Below are 20,506 nucleotides of genomic sequence, written 5' to 3'. Positions count from 1 at the left end.
TTCCCCCCCCCCCCCCGCGGTCCCCGGCCGTGGCGGTTCCGGCGGTCACAGGGCCAGGCCCCGCTCCTCGAAGAGCCGCTGCAGCGCCTCCTCCAGCGGCGGGCTCGTCCCGCGCAGACCGGCCACCACCTGCGCCGCCCACCGGAAGTACTCCTGCACGCGCTCCGACGACCACCCTGCGGGGAACACGTGCGGCGCGCGTCACGTCCGGCCGTGGGTCCGCGCCCCCCCCCCGCCGGCTGGAAACCGCTGCGCTCCCCGAACCCTGCCCGGGCTGGGCGGAGCGGGGCCGGGCGCCCGCCGGGGTTCGGGGTCCTGCTCCTCCGGCACAGCCGGCCCCTCCAGTTACCCCACCACCACCACCCCCCCCCCCGCCTGCAGCCGGGCCCGGCTCGGAGCAGCTTCGGTCGGGACCGAGGGCCCGTCGGTCCGTCAGCCTCAGGTGCCCGCGGGCGGAGCGGCGGCCTCTGCCTGCACCCCGGGCATCCCCCACCGTGGCTCCCGGGGGCGGGCAGGGCCCTCGCCGCGGTGCCGGCGGGCCCGGTGGGTGCTCTACCTTCCGGGGTGCAGCGGTTCAGGTCCCGCAGGTTGTACAGCTTGTCGGCCAGCTTGACCAGCTTGGCGCGGGGGCTGCTGCCGGGCGCGTGTTCGACCTGCAGGCGCTTCCGCTCCATCTTGGGCAGCGTCTTGTCATCCGTCACCTCCTCCACGACGCGTCTCACCTCCTCCCCGAACCGCTCCTCGATCTCCGAGAAGGTGGTGTCCGTGTCCTCCACCGTGTCGTGCAGGAGGGCGGCCTGGGATGAGGAGGGGACGGTCGGGGGTCCGGGGCCAGGCCCGTGCCGCAGCGGCAGGGGTGGGCAGGGCGTTACCTGCAGCACCACGATGTCCGTCACGCCGGCCTCGTGGGCCAAGATCCTGGCGACGCCTGCGACGCAGAGCAGAGAGGTGGGAGGGGGACACGGGGGGAGCGGGCAGCTCCGGGCCAGGGCAGCGAGGGGTCCCCCAAAACCCGCCCTGGGTGGGCAGGGGGGACCCCACGGGCACGTCCTGCGGGGTGAAGGGCTGGGGCAGGCAGGGAGGCCCCGGGGGCCGGCACCTGCGGGGTGGGCGCTGTCCCCAGCCCGGGCAGGTGGGGGGCTGTGGGGACAGGGGCCCCGGGCCGGGCAGCAGCTCCCGTGGGCACCGTCCCGGGCAGGGGGGTAGCGGGGGGGGAGCCCCCAGGGCCAAGCACGGGGCTGGGGCGGGAGGTGGGGGGCAGTGCCCGGGGGTTTCTCCCCCGGTCGGGCAGCAGGGCCGCGGCACAGGAGGGGACCTGGCTCTCTCTGGGGGCCGGCTGGAGGGCTCGGGGGGGCGGGCGGCGCTCCGGGGCAGGAGGGGGGTCCCGGGGGCTCCTTCCCAGGGACGGGCTCTCCGGGGCAGGAGGGGTCCCGGTGTCCCCCGGGAGCGGGACGCGGGGCTCTCCCGGGGCGGGGGCGCCGGTGCCGGCGGGGCTCCGCACCGATGGGGTGGTTGATGAAGGGGGTGCCCTCGGGGTCCTTCCGCCGCTGCTCCTTGTGCTTCCTGGCCGCGAAGTCCGCCGCCTCCAGCAGCAGCGCCGCCTCGGAGCCCATGGCCGGCGCGGCGGAAGCAGCGCGGGCGGAGGCGGGTCCCCTCCAGCCGTTTATTGCGCGCCGGGCCCCGGCCCGCCCCAGCCCCGCGGCAGCCGGTACAGCAGCGTGCCGTCGGGGGCGCGCACCTCGCGGCCGGGGGCCGGGGCCGGTGCGGCGCTCAGCGCCCTCTCGTCCTGCCGCTGGCGGCGGCGCGGCGGGGGGCAGCCCCGGCCCCGCAGCACCCGCCGCACCACGTCGGGGCTGACGCCGAAGCCCTGGGCCAGGCGCTCCAGCGGCCACTCCTCGGGCAGCTCCTGCCACAGGAACCTGCGGGCACGGGCACGGTCACCGGGGCACGGTCACCGGGGCACGGCCCCTCCCGCCCGCCCCGGCCCCGCCGCTCACCGCATCTGCTCCATCGCCTGCCAGGTCAGGGTGCGCTCGGGGGCGCCGCGCCCCCCGCCCAGCTCCCGCCGCAGCCGCTGCTCCCGCGCCGCCGCCCGCCGCCGCCGCGCCCTGCGGGGGGGGAGACGTGAGCGGCCCGGCCCCGGGCCCGGCCCCGACCCCGGCCCGGCCGCCCCGCACCTCTCGGCCTCCTCCAGCGCCGGGTCCGGCGGCTCCGGGTCCCCGGGCCACGCCGCCGCCGCCCGCCGCGGGATCCCGGCCAGGAGCGCGGCCGCCCGCAGCCCGCGCAGCAGCAGCGCCGCCATGGCCGGGAACCGGGAACCGGGCGGGGCCGGCAGCGGGGCGGGCCCGGCGGGGGAGGTGCGGGGGCGGCCCGGGGGGGGTCTCGGCCCCGCGCCGCGGGGATGCCCGGCACGGCCGCCGCGGGTGTCCCGGTCCCGGGCAGGCGGTCGGGGGACGAGGGGCCGGGGGCGACCGCGGCGGGCAGGGAGCGGGGCGGCCTCTCGGTGGCAGGGCCGCTGCCCAGGGGTGCGGGCAGGGGTGCGGGCAGCAGCCTGCGGCCTGGCTGAGGCAGAGCTGCCTGCGGCGGGGCGGCCGTGCTGCACTGGAGCCCGGACTCCAGTCAGGGGGTGCAGCGACCGGCCCCGGGCCTGGCCACGGCAACCCTCCCCGGCCAGCAGCCATGGGTCTTGGGCAAGCGCCCGCGGGAGGAAGGCTGAGCGTGGGTGTCCCCTCTGCTGCGTTACCTGTGCTCTTCACGCTGCAGGTGTGCGAGGCACCGGCACCGTGCGAGGTGCGTGTGTGCTGCATGTGGGCCGTGGAGGAGACGGGGAGTTCCAGCACTGCAGCGCAACTGAAGGTGCCATCGCCTGCCGCTTTCCCCACGCTGGCTGGGGACCCCGGGTGACAGCTGCCCGTCTGGAAGGACGGCCTGCCAGCTTCACCTGCAAGAGCACAGGCAGATATGGGGGGCAGGCAGACACCGGCAGCTCTCTGGCTCACCGACTTGAGCCTCCACGGTGCGGCCGCTCGGAGCCAAAGGAAGGAAACGTATACTCACAGCCTTCAGCCTTGTTTCTGGTGCCGGGGAGCCGCTGGCCTCTCACCTGCAGCCCCTTGAGTTCGGCGCAGGGCTGGGTAACCGCTGCCGTCCGTGCTGCCTGGCCCCGCAGCCAGCCCCCGTCCTGCGCCCGGAGGCCCTGCCGCACCTTGTGCTGCTCACGGTAACGGATGCTCTGGCCTCGAACGGAGAGGGTGCCCGTAGCAGCGGGGTCCGAGCCCGGTCCAGCTGGCAGCTCAGCGTTGGCTCTGGGGTTGGGTACGAACGGCTGTCCCGAACACCGGACTGAACTTCCCGGGAGTGAGAGTGGGATGAGCATCGCTAAGTGGTGGGTGTCCTGGCCCCCAAGCGCATCCCAGAGAAGCTGCGGCTGGAAGGAAAGAAAGCAGCCGCAGCTCAGCTCTACAGGCCTTGGCATGAGATGGGAAGGAAAAGTCTTGTCTGGTCATCCGCAAGTGCTCGCTAAAGCATCGCCCCGCGCCTTCTCCCCAGGCACGCCACAGTCACTGTCCTCAATTCTAATCACCTAAGGGGTCACGGCAGCTGCCTGCCTGATCTGCCTGCAGCAGCACTGACTCCCACCCTCTGCCCGTAACGCTGGGCTGAGCTGGAGCAGGGTTTGTGGAGAGAAACGCCAGAGCAGGCTGGGAAGACTCAGCCATGAAGGATCTGACCCACCCCCAGATAATCCTTTGCTGCTGAAAAAATTACCCTGATTTTAGGCAGAGTTTGGGTTTCAGGTTCTGTTCCACTTTGTCTGGTAGAGGAAAAGGCAGCTACCATCAGTTCTTACAGATCAAATCCCATCTTAGACTTCTGTTGTTAAATTAAATGGATTATTTCCAATTTCTTGTAAGGTACTAGGAGCCTCCTCGATCCTGAACAATTCCTACAACTCTGGTGCCTAATGGGGCCCACAGACAATGGACTATGGGCTTCCTCCTCGCCTGGTTTTAGACCAGCAGCGCTGGTAGCCTGGTTTGGGAATCAGTGTAGTAGCTGAGATTCAGTTTGAGACAACCAAGCAGATCTCCCTTAACTCCAGGTCCAACCCCGGTTCCCCTGGTGCGAAGCCCAGCTTTCTTCAGCTGTGCACCTCGAGCCGGCCTGGGATGGCAGCAGCAACGCCGAGGTTTACACTGCAGCGTGCTCTTGCAGAGCGAGGGTGACTGAAGGGAGAGCCCCAGACCAAGGGCCGAGCCCTGCGGGGCTTTCGGCACACGCGCTGACTTTGCATCAGAATGTGTACGGTGGACTCGTCACCTTCCCCGTGCGGGGAACAGCGTAATGTAGAAGGCAAGACACTTAGGGAGCGCAGAGTTCACCTAGAGACCTTTTTTGTTTGTTTTTAGGCATCCCCAGGCTTCCCTTCAGTCCCTCTTTGCTATGTGCACTCCTTTACCGTGCTCCTAGCAGGCTGGTGCTCCTAGCCTGGCCTGCCCTGGAATTAATTAGTGCTCCTAGCCTACCCCAGAAGCAGCAGCTCACACTAAGCTGCGTGCTGGGGACAGCAATGTCCAAAAGGCAGTATCGTTGTGATCTGTTCTTCGGAATACTGGGGAGTGGTATTCTGGGGCAGCAGAAGGCAGCATGCACGGTTGGAAAGGGACACAGTCACATAATTGGATGAAAACCCACAGACCCAGACGTTACGTCGGATCTCATTTAACTGAGCCACACCAGGCATGCTCAATGCCCACGGTTCATTCCTCATGATCCTCCTGCGAGTGGCTGTCTCCTGTGTCGGTCTTGCAGGGTGGATCTGGGCAATCTTCAGTTACCTGGCTTTTGGGGATAACGGTGCAGGATCTCTGGGTGTCAGCTGGCCTGTTGGTTGTGGGGAGCAGCTGGGAGAGCCGATCTATGATGCCCAGGCCTCGGATAAGGTTCTCGCGCTGCAGAAGAGCATTTACTCTTCTCTTCTCCTCATCTTCCACAATATCCTGGGGCTGCATAGAGTCATACTGCATGGGCTGTACCTTAGGGAAGAAAGACCTGAGTTCCAGCAAAGGTGAAGCTGTAGTAATGTGCAAGAGAGAGACAAAGCCGCACGCTGCTCCGAGCCCTAAGGAGAACTGCAGACTTCGGGGCAGAGTGGGAGCCACAACAGGGAAAGGACAACACTGGTGCTTGCAAGTCCGTCCCAGCACAGGCTGTCAGCTCTCTGGATGTCGTGAAGGGGAGTCAAACCTGGTAGTTCTGTTCCTTGGGAGGCACCCACGGCCCAGCCCTGTTCCCAGAGCCACCTTACTGCCTTTGAGAGCCCCATGGACAGCCACTGACACGAGCAAGGTACCTTCCTGTCCCACATCCTGGTGCGTCTGTAGGTGAGGCGGGTTGTAGGAGCTGTGGTTTTATTACGGATCTGGGATTTGTCCCCAGCTGACTCTCCATGCAGGTCTTCTTTCCTCTCCATTTTCTTCTTCCTGGTAAGAGCTTCCAACTTTTCTTTTTTCAGGCGAATTTCCTCCAGTTGCTGCCTGCCATAGAACAGTAGTCTTAGTCACAGGTTCAATAAGAGCCACAATAGCAAAAGGCTATTATGAAGCCTTCAATCCGAGGACGTTTTACTGCAGTCGGAAGTTCTATAGTGAATAGACCATAATAGAAGCGTGACAAGAAATGGGCCAGGAGTGCTTTTAAAAGAGATTCTCACTACTGTAAGAACTGCCCTTGGATTAGGCTGTGCGTGCCAGAAGGGTGGAGGACACCTGCAACATGGCGCAGGTCCAAAAGTCAATGGGATATGGCATTTGCCATACGTGCGATACGTGCGAAAGGAAGTTGCTTTGCTATGGTTGCACAGCATGTGGAGACTCCTTCCCTTCCAGCTCTCACCAGCTTACTTGCATCGGTTGAGCAGCAGAGTTGCTCCCAAGAAGGGGTCAGAAGCGAGTGGTCTCTGTGCCACCCCTGTGAGGAGGGGGTTCTCCGCAGGAGCAGCGTACCTGGCACACTCCTCTCGTGCTTTGGATGACACCGTTTCCTGGAAGAGGGAGCCACTCTGCTTGAAAAATGGCTCGTATTTCTCTGTTCCACATGCTGGATAAATGCGCTGGAAACCGCCCAGGTGTGAGTTCTCGTACTTCTCTGCCTGAGACAGCCAGGCAGCCTGGCTGCTCTCTAACTCCTCGCGTCTGCAAACCAGGAGAAAGCACAGGCAGGGAGCTGCGAGGAGGCCCCAGGTGCTGTCCTGGCTGAGGGACAAGGGCCTAGCTAGCACTTTTCCCCGTCTTTCCCCGTTTGGGAGCCTGTTTCACATGGGTGCGCTGCAGGGAACCAACACAACCTGCACTTCTTCATCCTCTACCTGCAGAGTGCTGGTGAAGCATTTCCACATCTCTCCCCTGCTGCCCAGGCTCATACCCTGCCCCTCAGCCTCTTCACCCAACTAACCCACCTGTTACAAGAGAAGTTTGGTTTAAAAGTGCCTATTCAAGGCATATCTGCCACCCCGCACGCTGCTGGGAGCTTTCCTCGTGAGCAGGGATCGGAGCAGCTGAGGCCACTGGGGCAGGCAGAGCACAGGGCTAACACGCTCAGCGTCTCCAGCCCGGAGTTATCTCGGGTCTCCTGATTGAAATGGGAGCTGGAGGGAGTTCCTGCCTCGCCCTGCACAGCAGGAAGAGCCCGGGCAGCAGGCCATCTAACGTGGCCTCGTGAAAGGATGTGCAGGCAGAGAAGGGGAAACCGTCAGCCCTGGGAAAGGAACCCTGCTCTGGAGAAGGGCCCCGTGCCTCTGGGTGCTCTTGGTCCCTGGGGCAGTGCTGCAGTCACTGCGAGCCCAGGGTGCTGGCGCTGCCCGTCGGCACTGAAGGACGTGACAAGCAGATGCAGCTCGATGGGGATAGCTCTGTAGAGGACCCAGAGCACCAGGCGTCTCAGATCTCCTAGTGCCCTGAGACGAGCCCTGGCTCTTTGTGGGATGCGGGTGGCTGGGGAGATCCCTTCTCAGAGGCTGTATAAGTGCCATGGCCTCTGGGAGCTTGCTCCATTTGGAGACAGCCAGCCTTGGTTCTATCCTGCTCTGCCATGCCCCGTCTTTTCTCATTGGGGATCTGCAGCATGATGGGGAAGAGCAATACCTGGATGCACGGAGAGTCTGATGGGTCTGGAGGAGCCGTTCCTTTGCCCGCTGTTTGTCTTCCTCCAGCACCTTCCTTTTGTTACAGGCATGCACATTTATCAGGTTGATGGTATCACAGAGAAGAGCATCCTTCACCTCACGGTCTAGGCGAGAGTCCGTGGTGAAGCTGGGAGAGTGGTTCACCTGCCAAAACAAGCAGGTAATCTAACCCGGCAACTCCCAGGGAGCACGCCAGTAGCCAGCCCTCGCCCCACTCTGCCCCACCGCACACTTTCCATGGAGGTTCTTCCCTGTAACAGCGACAGAAAGCAGGAGGCTGCACGCAGTGGCCGGTTCAGTCCTTCTGCAGTGTAATGCCTGTCCCCACTGCAGGTCATTCAGATCCCACACCCCGCAGGATTACGGGTGTGGGGCTGCTATCGTGAATTCTGGATGCTGTCACAGGTCAAGGAGGCCTGAGGTTCAGGGAACTCCCCGCTGTTAGAGAGGGCGTACAGGGAACGGGCCCTTAGATCCCGCTCAGCCTGCAGCAGGTCACTTGGCTAGTAGCCTCTTTCATTTTGTGAATGAGGTGGCCCTTTTTAATCAAATGAGTTCTGTTCATCCCACCGCCCCTTGTTCCGGAGCCTCTCCCAGACGAGCCAGCTCTCGGCTATCTGCTCCTTCCAGAGTTGCTTCAACCCAGCAGGAGATTCCTTCCTCACCTCTAACAGCCACGGCTTCAATTTTCTGTCTAGCAAAATATCGAACCCCAGTATCTCAAAGCAGGCACAGCCGGTAGTGTGGTTTGGAAAGCAGCTTTGGTAATTGTGCTTCACAACAGGGTGAGCTGAAATAAGAGTCTTTATAACAATATCTTCAATGTCTTCCCAGAGTTTTGTTGTGTTGTAGTTGTTATCCATCATCCAGGCATTCAGGGTGGACAGTTTCCTGCGTGGACAGGAGATGGTAAGAGCTGACCTGTGATACCGCATTTGCCCCAAGAAAGACGGAAGTAAGCCAGTGTCCCAAGCGCAGCTTTCCAGCAGGATGTGCACCGGGCATCGCGGTACGTGCACAAGACAATACCTCTTACTGCCCATCGTGTCATCCTGGACGAAGTTTTCATTACGTTTGTTGATAGCGTAATTGGTCAAATGCATGCAGATATCATCCTGAGAGAGGAACCACAAGAGACTTTCATTTACTCTCAGCCACAGAGCATAAACAGAAACAGCCCCATTAGCACTAATCCAGCCCCAACTTCACCCGCTTCTGTCTCTCCTCTCTGGCGGTGACCTGCAGCGAGGAGTTAAGCATGCTGGTGACTCCCTGTCTAGCCAGAAGTTAGGGCTAACAGAGCTCTACCCTCTCCACACCTCTGTCCTCTTGGGGGGAAGAGCTCCTCAAATGCCATTCCAGCCGTGGCCTCACCAATAAACCAGGGACTCCTCAGGACAGAAGCTGCAGCAAGTTTCTGCAGATTCGTCCTCTGCCTTTATCCACCCAAAGCAGAAGACCTCTCCAAGACACACGCGTACCGGAGGGAGGGCATATACATGTGCAGCTCTGGAGAAGCGGGCAGATAGCCAGAAGCCCGGGGTGTGTCAGGGCAGCCACGACTGTAGCACAGCAATCCAACACTACAGTCCATCTCCTGCTGGGATTTCACAGGTTGCAGACCCCTGCCTGGAGATGGGCACAGCCGTGCTCTGCACCTTGCTTTCCCAGCTCCCCTCCTGTCTCTCCTGGGCTGTTCCACTACCACCAGATACTCCCCAGGTCCCCCTTTTCTGCCTGAAGCACAGGCAGACAAGGAACAGTGCGGTCTTGAGAACACTCATAAAAGCAAGAAGCAGTAGGAGTGTTGCCCAGAAATGCCGTGGGGTCTCTGTCCTTGCAGGTTCTCAACACCTGGCCGGGTGAAACCCCAAGAAACCAGATCTGAATGTATTGTTGACCCAGTTTTGAGCAAGAGGTCAGACTTGAGACCTTCCAAGGTTCCTTCCAAACAAAACAACTTCATGATTCTGTGATAATGCCAGTAGACAGCCCAAATGTGGGGCCTGGGAGGAGATCTACTTCAGACACTCCTGAAATACCTTCTGTGAGGAGGAGGAGGAGGAGGTACAGAGGGAGGGAAGAACAGGAAAGAAGAAAGCTGGATCCCATGAAACCCACCAGTCCCCGTCTTTTTGAGGTCTGGGAACACCCCTAGGACAAATTAGGAACTAACACCTACAGATACTATGCAAGTTTTTTTGAAACTTCCCTTTTTTACCAGGTTGCTGCTGCTGGGATCGATGTACCTCGTGGTGGCAAACCGGGCCAGACCCTCCTTGTAGAGAAAAATCCTCAGTGGGTCACAAGATGTGACCAGCACATAGACACGCATGTCAAATTTAAAGCCATCAATAAGGAAAGGCTGTGAGAAAAAAGGCAGGAACAAGCATGAGATAAACATTGCTAGGTGTGCTGCCAGCTCCTGGAGGCTGGCTGCTCTGTCTGCACTGCTTGGGCCGCTCCTTGGCAGCTCAGCAGCGAGGAGGAAGGCAAGCTTTCGCCTTGCCTCTGCTGTGCTGCAGCCACCTCGGTGCCCCTGGCAGATCCAGGAAGACGCAGGGCAGAGGGCACAAGGAGGATGCGGGATGCTGGAGGAGCTAGGAGGTTGCAATCCTCCACCTGCATTTTGAGATTGTCCCCGTTACCTTAGAGATATACTGCTGACAGATCATACGCTCTCCATGTTTGATCTCCTCTGGATTACGTGTTATGAAGATACCTCTCCCTTGGCAGCCACTGTCTGGCTTGCAGATGAATGTTCTGGTTTTCCTTGCACGTCTGTAGGCCTGGAAATCCCCATAGCTATAGAAGGAAGGGGTGACTGTTAAAAGCTGCCAAAACCCCAGCCCCTGAGCTCTCCTGTAACAGGGACTCAAACTATGGTGCTGCAGGCCAGTACAGACCAAACTTCTGCAGCAGAGGAACCGTACGGCTCTTCCTGATCTACATCAGATACAGATTGGTCCTTGTGGGACCTGACAAAGCTCTCCTGGTTCCACCTTTGACTTGCACACATCTCCACCTCTGCCCGGAGGCTCATAGAAGTGGTCACCACCGTGCATGCAGAAGCCAGTAAGATTTCGGCTCTGCTGCTGCAGAGAGAGCAGGAGAGAATAAACAAGCCCTGGCTACAGAGGAGGAGGAGGTCACAAGTCTCTACGTCCCCTTTTAGGCCAGCTCATCAGGCAGGCGGGAGGCCACGGCCAGCTCCCAGATCACGTTACGTGGCTGATCTTCAGAGGCAGCTCCAGCGGGAGTACGGTGCTTTGAAGAGTCAAGCCCATATGCCAGTTAATTATTTTGCTGTAGATGGAGGAGCACAATCTCTATAGAGGGCACCACATTTAGGGAAAGGGAGAGGCAAACAGGACAAATCCCAGAGAACAGTGCCAAGAGCAATCAGAGGCCAGGAAATGCAGCCTGGCAAGAGAGACGAGAGAACTAGGTCCAGCTTCTGCAAAAATGGGAAGACTGAGAGGACACAGCCTTCCTGGACATGACACACCATTAGCAAAACACAGCAAACCACTGTTCTCCAAGGCCAGTGCAAACGAGAGAAGAGCTGGTATTTCAGCAAAGATGCTTTAGGTCAGGTATTAAGAAAATCATTCTAACCGTGAGGAGAGTTCAGCTACAGAGCAGGAGATGGGAGCCCTGCTTTGAAGTTTTCAGGAAATGGTAAGAATAAAATCTAAGAATGGGTATCTTGTCCCCTTACAACCACCCAAAAATTGAGTGCTCTTTGGTCGCTTTCAGCTGTTTCTATCATTGCTTGCCTGTACGTGATCAGAGAAGCCAGGCCTTCTGCCCCAAAGCTTGAGTAATTTGGTGATGGTTTACATCTAACTGTGTATGCATTCTGCTTCGCGTAGCACCCCGCGCTCTCCCGCTGTCCTCCGCCATCAGGATGCTCTGCAGCAGCGGACGGCAGAGGTGCCGGGGCTGTGAAGACAGCCCTTGCTGTCGGTGGGGTGGAACCACCTCGTGCCCCTGCCCGTGCCCTTCCTGGGCAGCGATGGACACCGACCCAGCCGGCGGGGGAAGAGCGTTTGCCACACTGCTCCACCGCTGCCTCTCCTGTTCACTTCGAGCTGCAGAGTCCTTCCACCAAAACACTGATTTACACTTCTCACTCGCCCACCGCCCTTTGGCTCCCCGGGTGGGTCCCTCTGCCCAGATTTAGCCCTTTGGCACGCGGTCTGCAGGGCACACATCGTGGAGGACGCCACTCCACGGGCTAATTCAGTCTCAGGAATTAAAGACATGTGAAACCAGAAACGTGTCTCAACGCCCCGTTCAGTCACAGGGAAGGTTCTGCAGCCTGAGAGAGGCCCCCCCCATCCCGGCCCTGCCTGTCAAGCACTTCCCACTTCCTAATTTCATACCCCTGTTCTCAGCTGCATTAATGCGTATCACTCACTCAGCTGGCAGGCACCAAGTGCGGGGAAATATATTGTACTCCTTGGGGAAGAGCCTGAGCATGCGGTTTAGGTTGCGAGCCAACAAGTCCTTACGGCAGATCTCTATCATGCCTGGAAAATGGTTGATTTTCTGAAAGAGGTGCAGATGAAAAAGAGAATCAGCAAAGGAACAGCAGGGATCCTCCTCGAGACGTGAGGAATGCTGGTGCATGGAGAAAGCAGCGTGCAGAACGGGAAGCTGGGCTCGCGGTGGCCTTGAATGTCTGCTGAGGGACATTACACTACAACTGCTTTATCTGAACTTCACCAGCGTGATTTATCTGCTCGTTCCATCTCAGCCCTGAAGCTCTCCCTCCCTAGAGTATCACAGCTTCAGGAAGGCAGCCGTTTGTCATCAAGAACCATTTATTTCACCCTACATTAAAGGGGTTGGCAGCTCTCCAATCCACGCTACTGACTGCCGAAGTGTTGCTGATGGCACCATACCAGCGACACAACAGAAGTAAAGGCTCATGAACCCGTGCCCTCTGGAACCGATGCAGAGAGGGGGGGCACGGGTGCTGGTTTGGATGCTTCTGTTTCATTCTGCAACACGTTCCACTACCAGCCCCCGTCTCCCTCCCCTTCCTGAGCACTTCCCGCTGCTCAGACTTTGCACGGGGGGGGGGTATTTACCTGAAACCGCTTCATTTCCATGACGCGCTCCAGGGAGACAGAGTAGTCCGTCCAATACACTGTCCACTCCTCGTTTTCTCCCGCTTCTTTCAGCCCGCAGCACCGTGCTGCCCGCCGCACTGTACCAAAGCAAGCAGATGACAAGGGGCCAGGCAGAGAACACAAGTACCAGGGACTGTTAAATCCCCAAAGTAACCAGGGATGGAGCATGGAACAAACTTCTCCCGGCTGCAAGGTACTGGCGGGAGCCTTCAGGAGGTGACAAACACAAGCCTTACCCGGCTAAACTCACCCACCCTCTGGCTGCAGGTGTGCTGGGACCTACCAGCCCCCTAAGTCCACATGCCTTGGGGTCCCAGAGCACCTCCTGAGCCACAGCAGGCTTGAATCTGCTGTGGGTCTGACACCGCACGGGCAGATACCATCCTTCAGAAGGTCGCTGCTGGGATGGTTCGTGTTAGCGCCAGTTCTGGATTTGGCCTCTCACAGAGCTGGGGAGGTGACGAAGGTCGATGCATGCTAGGAACCATTGCAAAACGGTTCTGGGTCCTATGGCATCTGCGCTGTCACACCACCTCCTGCTGCGGGTTCCCTTCCGCCTCCCGTCACCAAACTGCCCCAGCATGGCCCGGGGCAAAACGTGCAGCGCCTGTTCGTCTGCACAAAAAACATTCCTTACACAGCTGACCAGGCCGTGACCCTCAGCTACACCAATGTGGTTGCACTGTGAGAATAGTCATTAGCAAACTGGCTAATAACGTCCATCAAATGCTAAGAGTCTGTTCTTTTAAGAAACAGCTTGTGGCAGCAGAGCAAGACGGAGGGTGGACCAGCTCCCTGGAGCACGTCACTGGAGATGGACACAAGGGGAGAGGTTCTGGGTACCGGCTGCTGCCTGTTCCATTACCGGCTTTACGTGAAACAGTCGAGAGCTCTCACGTCACTTCCCCAGGCACGAGTACCAGTCTTGCATTGTAACTGCCCCCAACTAAACCCTCCTCACCAATTTTAGCAGGCATATGGCAAATGCAGACATACGGTGGGGCCGAGGGCTCGCACCGCTGTCGCACATTTTATGTCTCTCTAAACCAGAGGGCACCTCAGGCCACGTGTGAAAAACTTCCTACTGCTACGACGGCCCAACTTGTTTGCAATCGCTAAACACAAGCTGAAAGCGGCCGTGCTGTGGAAGTTCGGCGCCAGCTGAGCAGGCATCCAAAGGGCTGGCAGTCGGTGGGCTGATCCGAAGGGACACCCTGCAGCACCGCGGACTTACCGCTCTCGTACTTGCAGCTGGCCAGATTGATGGAGGGAACACTGGAATTGAAAGAGACGATAGAACAGCCGCTCAGTGGGGAACCGGGGCCCCGGGCTAACGGGCAAATCTGATCTGGAGCCAACACGGGCTCGGCAAGGCGTGAGGTGACGTGGCAAAGAGCGGCCTGAACATGGGGCCTTCCTTGGACACGTCACGCTTGGGATTATTGGGACAACTTCGGGGAAAGAGCATTTATTGTCCGATTCAGAAAGGGCCCGGAAAGCGGCTCTGGGGCTGAGGCCCAGCGGGGCCGGGCCGAGCGATGCCCCTCGGTGATGTGCAGGGCTGGGCCCTGGCCCGGGAGCGAACGCGAGCCAGGCGGTGCGCACGGCAGGGAGGCCTTTACGGGGTCCGGCACCGCCCCACGCTAACGAGACAGACCGACAGGCGGACAGAGCCCCCGAGATCCCGGCGGAACAGGGGCACAACGGCCCGGGGACGGGCCCTGCGGGGGGGCTGCGGCCTGCTCGGCCGCCTCCCGCCCACCGCACTCGCCTGCACTTCCTCCGCCTCCTCCGCGGCTCGGGGGGACCCACCGGGGGCCACACAGCGGCCGTCTCCCCGCCCGGGGGGGCTCCCGGGGCCGGTCCCCCCCCGCCGCCGCCGCCCGCCTCCATGGCGCCCGCTCTCGGGAGCCGCCCGGTTCCCATGGCGACAGCGGGCGGGGCCCGCAGGGGGCGGGGCCACGGCGGCCCCACCCCCACATGCCATAGAGACTCCGGCGCCGGCAGCCAGAGCGGCCCTAGGAGGTCACGTTGGCAGCGGCCTCGCACCCACGCCGCCGCACGGCGCCCCCTGGCGGGCGGGAGGCGCTAGTCCCGGTGCGGAGGCAGCCGCGCCAGTTCCGGTGCGGGCCCCGATCCCGATCCCGGCCCCGGCCCCGCTCAGCCCGCCAGCAGCCGCGTCAGGTCCTCGCCGAGGCGCAGCAGCTCCGGCTCCGGCAGGAGGTGCTCGCGGATGGCGCGCAGGGCCTCGGCCTCGGTGATGTCCCGGAAGACCGCGGCCGCCGGCAGCGGCAGGTACCCGGCCAGCTCGCAGAGCGCCACGTTGAAGGCCGCGCCCGCCTTGGCGCCGAAGCTGGGCCTGCGCGCCCACAGCAGCACCCGCAGCCCCCGGCCGCCCCCGGCCCCCGCCGCCCCCCCCGGCGGGTCGCCCCGCGTGGCGAAGACGTTGTAGGCCAGGCCGGTGTCCGCCAGGTGCTCCGCCGCCCGGCACACGTCCCGGGCCAGCGCCTCCAGGCCGGCGGGGCCCGCGGCGTAGAAGAGGAAGGCGGGCGCCGGGACGTCCCGCAGGAAGCCGAGGCCGCGCCGCGGGCAGAGGGGCTGGGCGGGCGCCGACTCCACCAGCAGCGGCCGGCCCAGGTAGAAGCCGTGCAGGTGCAGGTGGTTCACGGAGGCGCAGGCCCCCAGGCCGTTGAAGCCCACGCGGAATCCCGGGTGGGCGCTGAGCAGCGCCGCCTCCAGCCCGCCGCGCAGCAGCGGGGCGGTCAGGGCCTGCGGCAGCCCCCGCGCCGGCTCCGGCAGCAGCAGGACGTGGCCCCGCTCCAGCGGGCTGACGTTGATCGCCACCAGCAGCGGGTCGGGGGCCGCCGGGCCGCCCCCCGCCCTGCGCAGGCGGAGCAGCACCTCGTCGGGGCGGATCCGGGTGAAGTTGAAGGCCCGGGGGTCGAAGGGCTGCCGGAGGCTGCGGACGGCCTGCGGCGGGCGGCGCTCGGTGCCGCGCTGGACGTTGAGCTGGGCCACCAGGCGCATGGGGCCAGGCAGGACGCGGGTGGGCAGCGGCCCCAGCCGGTACCGGAACAAGCCCCGCTCCATCCTGTCGCTCCAGCCCTCCAGCAGCGCCCGGTCGAAGCGGGACGGCGCGGAGCCCGGCTCGTCCCCCGGCTCGCCCCCCCAGCCGGCTCCCTGCAGGACGAAGTCCTCCTCCCCGTAGACGAAGTCCTCGGGGCTCGGGTCGCCCGGCTCCTCGCCCGCCGCCGCCATGCCGGGGGCCTGACCGGGCGGAGCGGAGCGCTCGGGGCCCAGCGGGGCGGGGGACGGACCGGCGCCCCGGACGGTGCTGCCCGGCGCTGGGGGCGGGGCTACGTGCCGCAGGGGGCGGGGCGTTGCCATGGGAGCGGCGGAGTGACGTGCGAGGCGGAAGCGGCGCGGGCCGCCATGGGGGTCTCGTCCAGCCTGCTGCCGCGGGAGGTGCTGGGCGAGTACCAGGTGCGGGGGCGGCACCGGCACCGGGGGGTCCTGCGGGGGTGGGGGAGCCGGACCGGGACCGGGACGGGGGGGGGCGGGATCGGGGGGGAGTCCCGCGGGGGGGGGGGGGGAACCGGCACCGGGAGCAGGGAGGGGAGTCCTGCGGGGGAGAGGGGCACCGGGACCGGGGCGGGGGGGCACAGCGGCACCGGGCGGGGTGTGTGGGGGAGCGAGTCCCGCGGGGCTGGAAGCAGCACCGGGACCGGGGGTGAGTCGCGCGGGGGGTGCCCCGAGGCCAAAGGCCGCCGCCGCTGGGGTGTCCCGGGCCGGGCCCGGTGGCCGGTGCTGACCCGTGCTCTCCCCGCAGGAGCTGACGTTCCTGAGCAAGCAGGAGATCCTGCTGTAAGTGCTGCCGCGGGCAGGGAGGGGGGCACCGGCCCTGCCGGGAGGGGGGTGCCGGGCCCGGGCCCCACGACGGGGGGTTGCCTCCTCCCCGGCCCTGCTGCGGGGCTTCCCTTCCGCCAAGGGGGGACGGGGACCGGGACCGGGACGGGAGGTGCCGCTCCTGGGCTGGGCCGTTCCCCGCCAGCCGGGCCGTAGGGGCGAAGGTCTGTGGGTGCTGCCGGTGACACCCTGCAGAGCGGGTGCTGGCTTTGGGGAGCTGGCTGCGGGGTGCTGGCCCAGAGGCGGCTCTTTCCCCTCTGAAGTCCCAGCCGCCTGGGCCGGCTCCTCTCCCCCGCTGGCCCTGGGGTCCCGGGCACGCAGGCACTGCCCTTTCGGGGCCACCCGGGCCGGCCCTGCGCGCAGCTGGCAGGGAGCTGTGGGAAACGGGCCCTCCGCTTCCGTGCGGCGCTGGGAAGAGCCGCCTGCGCTGCCCGTGCCCAGAGGGGCTGCCTCCCGCGCCGCTCACGCCACAGAGCGTCTCTTGTTCTTGCCTCTTCAAGTGCCTACAAGAGGTTCGGTGAACTGCTGCCAAAGGAGGAGAGGGTGAATGCCTGCTCCGCACGGGTTCCCAAGAGCAAAATCCTGACGCTGCCGGAGCTGCGGGTACGGTGCCTGGCGGGCAGCGGGACTCGCTGCTCCCTGGGTGCGGGTGTGTTTGGGCAGGGCCCTGTTTACCCACCGCCGTGCCGGTGCTCTGCCCCTGACGTGCTGCTCCAACAGTCGCCTGGGGAAGCTGTTCGCGTACCGCACATCAGTTGTGCCAGCAAACAGCATCCTTGTCCCCGCTGTGCTGCGGTGGATCCTGGAGATCCCTGCTGTCCTGGGCAGGCACGGCACAGGGATGGTCATGCTGTGTGCGACAGACCGGCGTACCTGCTCAGGTGCACGGGGTCGGTACCTGCCACTGCCCGGCCCTGCCCTGAGCTGTTCTGTGTTGGCAGGCAAACCCCTTCCAGCACCGCATCTGCCAGGTGTTCTCCACCTCGGAAGACAGGGACGACAGCATGTCCTTCGAAGACTTCCTCGATATGCTGAGCGCCTTCAGCGACTCTGCTACCTTGGACATCAAATCTTTCTACGCCTTCCGCATCTTTGGTAAGGCTGGCGGCAGATGCCGTGTCCGGGGGGGGGCAGGGATGAATCCTTATTCGCGAGGGCTGGCAGTGTACTCAGAGAGCACACGGGGATGGTGGCTTTAGGACCTCCCTGTGGGAACTGCGGGTTTGGTGCAATGGCGTGCACCGAGAGGAGCCGTGTGGAGCCTGCTGTGTCCTTGGGTCGCCCAGGCCCTCTCCTCGCCAAGTGTGGGTGCTTGTGCCTCTCTGGGGTCACTGAGGCCCTGCCGAAATGTGACTTTCCTCTTCCCTAAAGATTTTAATGATGATGGGATTCTGGACAGAAAGGACCTGGAGAAACTGGTGAACTGTCTGACGGGGCAGGGTGAGGAGTCCCCCCTGAGCGATGCCGAGATGGAGCAGCTCATCCGAAATGTGAGGACCATCAGGCTGGGCACAGGCCGCTGCGCGGTGCTGGCCACAGAGCTCACCGCTCACCTTTCCCTCCCTTCCAGATCCTGGAGGAGTCCGACATCGATAAGGATGGCACCATCAACCTCTCCGAGTTCCAGCACGTCGTCTCCCGCTCCCCGGACTTCGTCAGGTATTGTGGTCTCCAGTGACACAGCTTGTCCCAGGGGGGCTGTCTGGGGGGGTTTGCCTGCCCCAGTCGCTGTGCTGGCCTTGGGGCAGAGCTCTCGGTGGCAGTAAGGCAGGGCTACCCTGTACGAGGTCTGCTGTAGAAGCAGAAGGAACTGCATCCTGTGCTAACTGTGTGGGGAGCCTCTCCCGCGCAGGGTACCGCTGCCTCCCTGTACCACTGGGTGCTCACAAACCACTTGCGTGCGACCCAGCGAGGAGGTGCAGAACCTGTTGTGTTTCTTGCAGCTCCTTCAAGATCGTCCTGTGAGCCCTGCGGCTCTCCAGCAGAACCACTCCTCCGGCCGTTGCAGCTCTTCGTGGTCTCAGACATTTCCTCTTTTAGCGAGCGGAGCGGCAGAGGCCCCCCGCTCCTCACCAGCCCAGCAGTGCCTTAGGCAGGACACCCTCCTGCTCCCCTTTCACGCCTGAGATGACCTGGGGCCCTGGGAAGCTGCTTTGCCTGCAGCCGTTCTGCTCTCCCAGGATCGGATTTTAACTCTTTATGCAAACCGAGGGCAGCTCTGTGGGCGGGGGGGGGGGGGGGGGCACGCAGAGGTGCTCCTGGCTGGGGGCCGTGCTGCACCAAACACAGCCCCTCTCTGCCCTCGGTACCAATCTGTGCCTTCCACTGGCAGGCAGGGAGCTGCCTGCCCCCACCAAGCCCCTGCGCGGCTCTCCCGTCTTCCTGGGAGCCTCCCTGCTGCAATGAGGATCCCTTTGAGCAATAACCCAGCAATAACCCAAAGGCGGATCCCTTTCTCTGAGCAATAACCCAGCAATAACCCAAAGGAGGATCCCTTTCTCTGAGCAATAACCCAAAGGCGGATCCCTTTCTCTGAGCAATAACCCAAAGGCGGATCCCTTTCTCTGAGCAATAACCCAAAGGCGGATCCCTTTCTCTGAGCAATAACCCAAAGGAGGATCCCTTTCTCTGAGCAATAACCCAAAGGAGGATCCCTTTCTCTGAGCAATAACCCAAAGGCGGATCCCTTTCTCTGAGCAATAACCCAGCAATAACCCAAAGGCGGATCTCTCTGAGCAATAACCCAAAGGAGGATCCCTTTCTCTGAGCAGTAACCCAAGTATCGATGTGCCATCCCAGCATTAGAGCCGCCCTCCTCCCCCGTGCTGCCTCGGCGCTGACCGCGCGTGGGGCCTCCTCTCCTTTTCCTCTCCCCCCTCCTCTGGCTCAAGCTCAGCAGCTGCTCTGCCTGCCCTGGCCTCTTCCTCCCTCTGCTCCTGTGAGGACACAAATAAAGGGCTCTGGTTTCACCCTCCGCTCTGTGCCGCCTTTGTCTGGCTGCGGGGACGGCGGAGGGGGCTGCTCCGGCAGCGCCGTGGGACTGGTGCCACGAGGGGTGCTGGGGACACGGGCTCCTGCCAGGCCCCTCCGCCTGCGTGCCAGCCGCAGCTCCGGGGGACAGGTCCCACGTCCTGCTCGGTGACAGTCCTTTCCGTGGGCCACCTCCCTGCCCTAAACCCGGGGACTGTTCTCAGCAGGCGCCACACAAAGAGCTCGGCTCTCCAGCAAGAGGCACAAAGGGAAATCCAGGGCAGGCGAGCAGCTACCTTTGCTGTGGGCAGCGCCGGAGCCCTTTGTGTCTGTTCATCCATCAGGCTTTGCCCTGGCCCACCGCCAGCCGCAGGCAACGGCCCTGCCTGCGCTTCGCAGCAAAACCCGGCCAGCCCCGGCAGCGCTCCCACCATGCCGGCAAACCTCCTCGCCAGAGCCACTCCGCAACGCAAGGTCCGGGCTGTGGCACCCCGTGCTGGTGCCGGTCTAGCGCCCGGGGTCCACTCGCCCCGTGGGAGCACCCGCGCCAGGGTGGAGCGGCTGGCGGCTGTCTCGGGGCGTCGGTGCGGCCGTTTCTCACGTACCTCCTCGCTCCCGGCGGTGCTGGCCCTTCCAGCTCGGTGCCCCGTGGTGCTGATGGTATCTGCCCGCCGCCCGGGGGCTGTGTCTGCTGGCACGGCACCAGCCAACGCCTCCGGTTGCTTTTTTGATGTCCCAGAACAGGCTGGGCAGGAAGTTTGGTGCACTGGTCCAGCCGGGAGCGAAGCAGTGCTGGTCCCCGGCGGGGCAGGGGGGGGGGAGCCTGCCCCAACACGCCAGCTCGGTGTGCAGCTCACCGCTCCCTCCAGCCCCGTGCTCACGCTGCCGGCACTTCCCAGGCACAAGGGTTCACGAGCAGCACCGCACCGCAGGTCCTGGTCCCGGCTGTTGGCCGTCACGGAGTCGGGGCCTGCTGGCTGAGAGCTGGGTCTGCCTGCGGCTGCGTGGGACAGGGACAAGGACCTGGCTGCGCCCTGGGCTGGCAGTGGGGTCCTACGTGCAGCACGACACCGTGGTCCTGGGGAAGGGGCTGCCGCAGCCCCTCTCCTGCTGGAGGCTGCCCCGCTCCCAGCCCCAGGCACCGGCTTTTCTTCCTCCTGGTCACCTCTGCCTTCCCCCGCTTCTCGCGGTGCTGGGACGGCATCACCCCATCGCACGCAGCTCTGCCCCTGCCATGCTGCCCAACACAGCACGCGCCTCCACGCACAGCTCCAAAACAGCCGAGCGCTGCCCACGCTCGCTGCCC

The 20,506-nt window shown here is 63.2% G+C and overlaps 3 protein-coding genes across 4 annotated transcripts; 1 reads left to right on the top strand and 2 right to left on the bottom strand.

The window, feature by feature from the left end:
• Nucleotides 1–24: 24 nt before the first annotated feature.
• Nucleotides 25–12,401, bottom strand: TTLL13 (tubulin tyrosine ligase like 13). Of its 2 annotated transcripts, none has more exons than XM_054836577.1 (16): nt 12,283–12,401; nt 11,607–11,737; nt 9,832–9,988; nt 9,398–9,548; nt 7,849–8,300; nt 7,143–7,327; nt 5,904–6,194; nt 5,354–5,537; nt 4,839–5,036; nt 3,058–3,427; nt 2,178–2,941; nt 1,998–2,108; nt 1,502–1,919; nt 873–928; nt 557–797; nt 25–176 (listed from the first exon to the last, which is right to left on the bottom strand). In XM_054836577.1, exons 1-16 carry the CDS (start codon nt 12,301–12,303, stop codon nt 46–48), a joined length of 3,861 nt encoding a protein of 1,286 aa, XP_054692552.1. In that variant the 5' UTR covers nt 12,304–12,401; the 3' UTR covers nt 25–45. The 2 variants fall into 2 exon arrangements, with proteins under 2 accessions (XP_054692552.1, XP_054692553.1); XM_054836578.1 differs by having other exon boundaries at nt 557–928; nt 6,006–6,194; nt 7,849–8,074; nt 8,213–8,298; nt 9,405–9,548.
• Nucleotides 12,402–14,308: 1,907 nt separating this feature from the next.
• Nucleotides 14,309–15,631, bottom strand: GDPGP1 (GDP-D-glucose phosphorylase 1). The gene has a single exon (XM_054836582.1). The coding sequence runs from the start codon at nt 15,580–15,582 to the stop codon at nt 14,485–14,487; it is 1,098 nt and encodes a 365-aa protein (XP_054692557.1). The 5' UTR covers nt 15,583–15,631; the 3' UTR covers nt 14,309–14,484.
• CIB1 (calcium and integrin binding 1) lies at nt 15,565–19,205 on the top strand. The gene is made up of 7 exons (XM_054836581.1): nt 15,565–15,807; nt 16,154–16,188; nt 16,731–16,833; nt 17,172–17,325; nt 17,602–17,720; nt 17,801–17,889; nt 18,174–19,205. The coding sequence occupies exons 1-7, from the start codon at nt 15,757–15,759 to the stop codon at nt 18,193–18,195; spliced, it is 573 nt and encodes a 190-aa protein (XP_054692556.1). The 5' UTR covers nt 15,565–15,756; the 3' UTR covers nt 18,196–19,205.
• The last annotated feature ends 1,301 nt before the right edge of the window (nt 19,206–20,506 follow it).

The sequence above is a fragment of the Grus americana genome, chromosome 10 (assembly GCF_028858705.1).
Source record: "Grus americana isolate bGruAme1 chromosome 10, bGruAme1.mat, whole genome shotgun sequence".
Classification (NCBI taxonomy): Eukaryota; Metazoa; Chordata; class Aves; order Gruiformes; family Gruidae; genus Grus; species Grus americana.
This window is presented reverse-complemented; position numbering and strand designations above follow the sequence as displayed.

Excerpts from the sequence above, each read along its gene's own strand:
- TTLL13 (XM_054836577.1), bottom strand. The coding sequence starts at position 12,303 with ATGGAAATGAAGCGGTTTCAG. Across the intron at positions 11,738-12,282 it reads TGGAAATGAAGCGGTTTCAG|AAAATCAACCATTTTCCAGG; the intron begins GTAAATACCCCC and ends CACCTCTTTCAG. Across the intron at positions 798-872 it reads CGGACATCGTGGTGCTGCAG|GCCGCCCTCCTGCACGACAC; the intron begins GTAACGCCCTGC and ends TCCTCATCCCAG.
- CIB1 (XM_054836581.1), top strand. The coding sequence starts at position 15,757 with ATGGGGGTCTCGTCCAGCCTGCTGCCGCGGGAGGTGCTGGGCGAGTAC. Across the intron at positions 16,834-17,171 it reads TGACGCTGCCGGAGCTGCGG|GCAAACCCCTTCCAGCACCG; the intron begins GTACGGTGCCTG and ends CTGTGTTGGCAG. Across the intron at positions 17,326-17,601 it reads CTACGCCTTCCGCATCTTTG|ATTTTAATGATGATGGGATT; the intron begins GTAAGGCTGGCG and ends TCTTCCCTAAAG.
- GDPGP1 (XM_054836582.1), bottom strand. The coding sequence starts at position 15,582 with ATGGCGGCGGCGGGCGAGGAGCCGGGCGACCCGAGCCCCGAGGACTTC.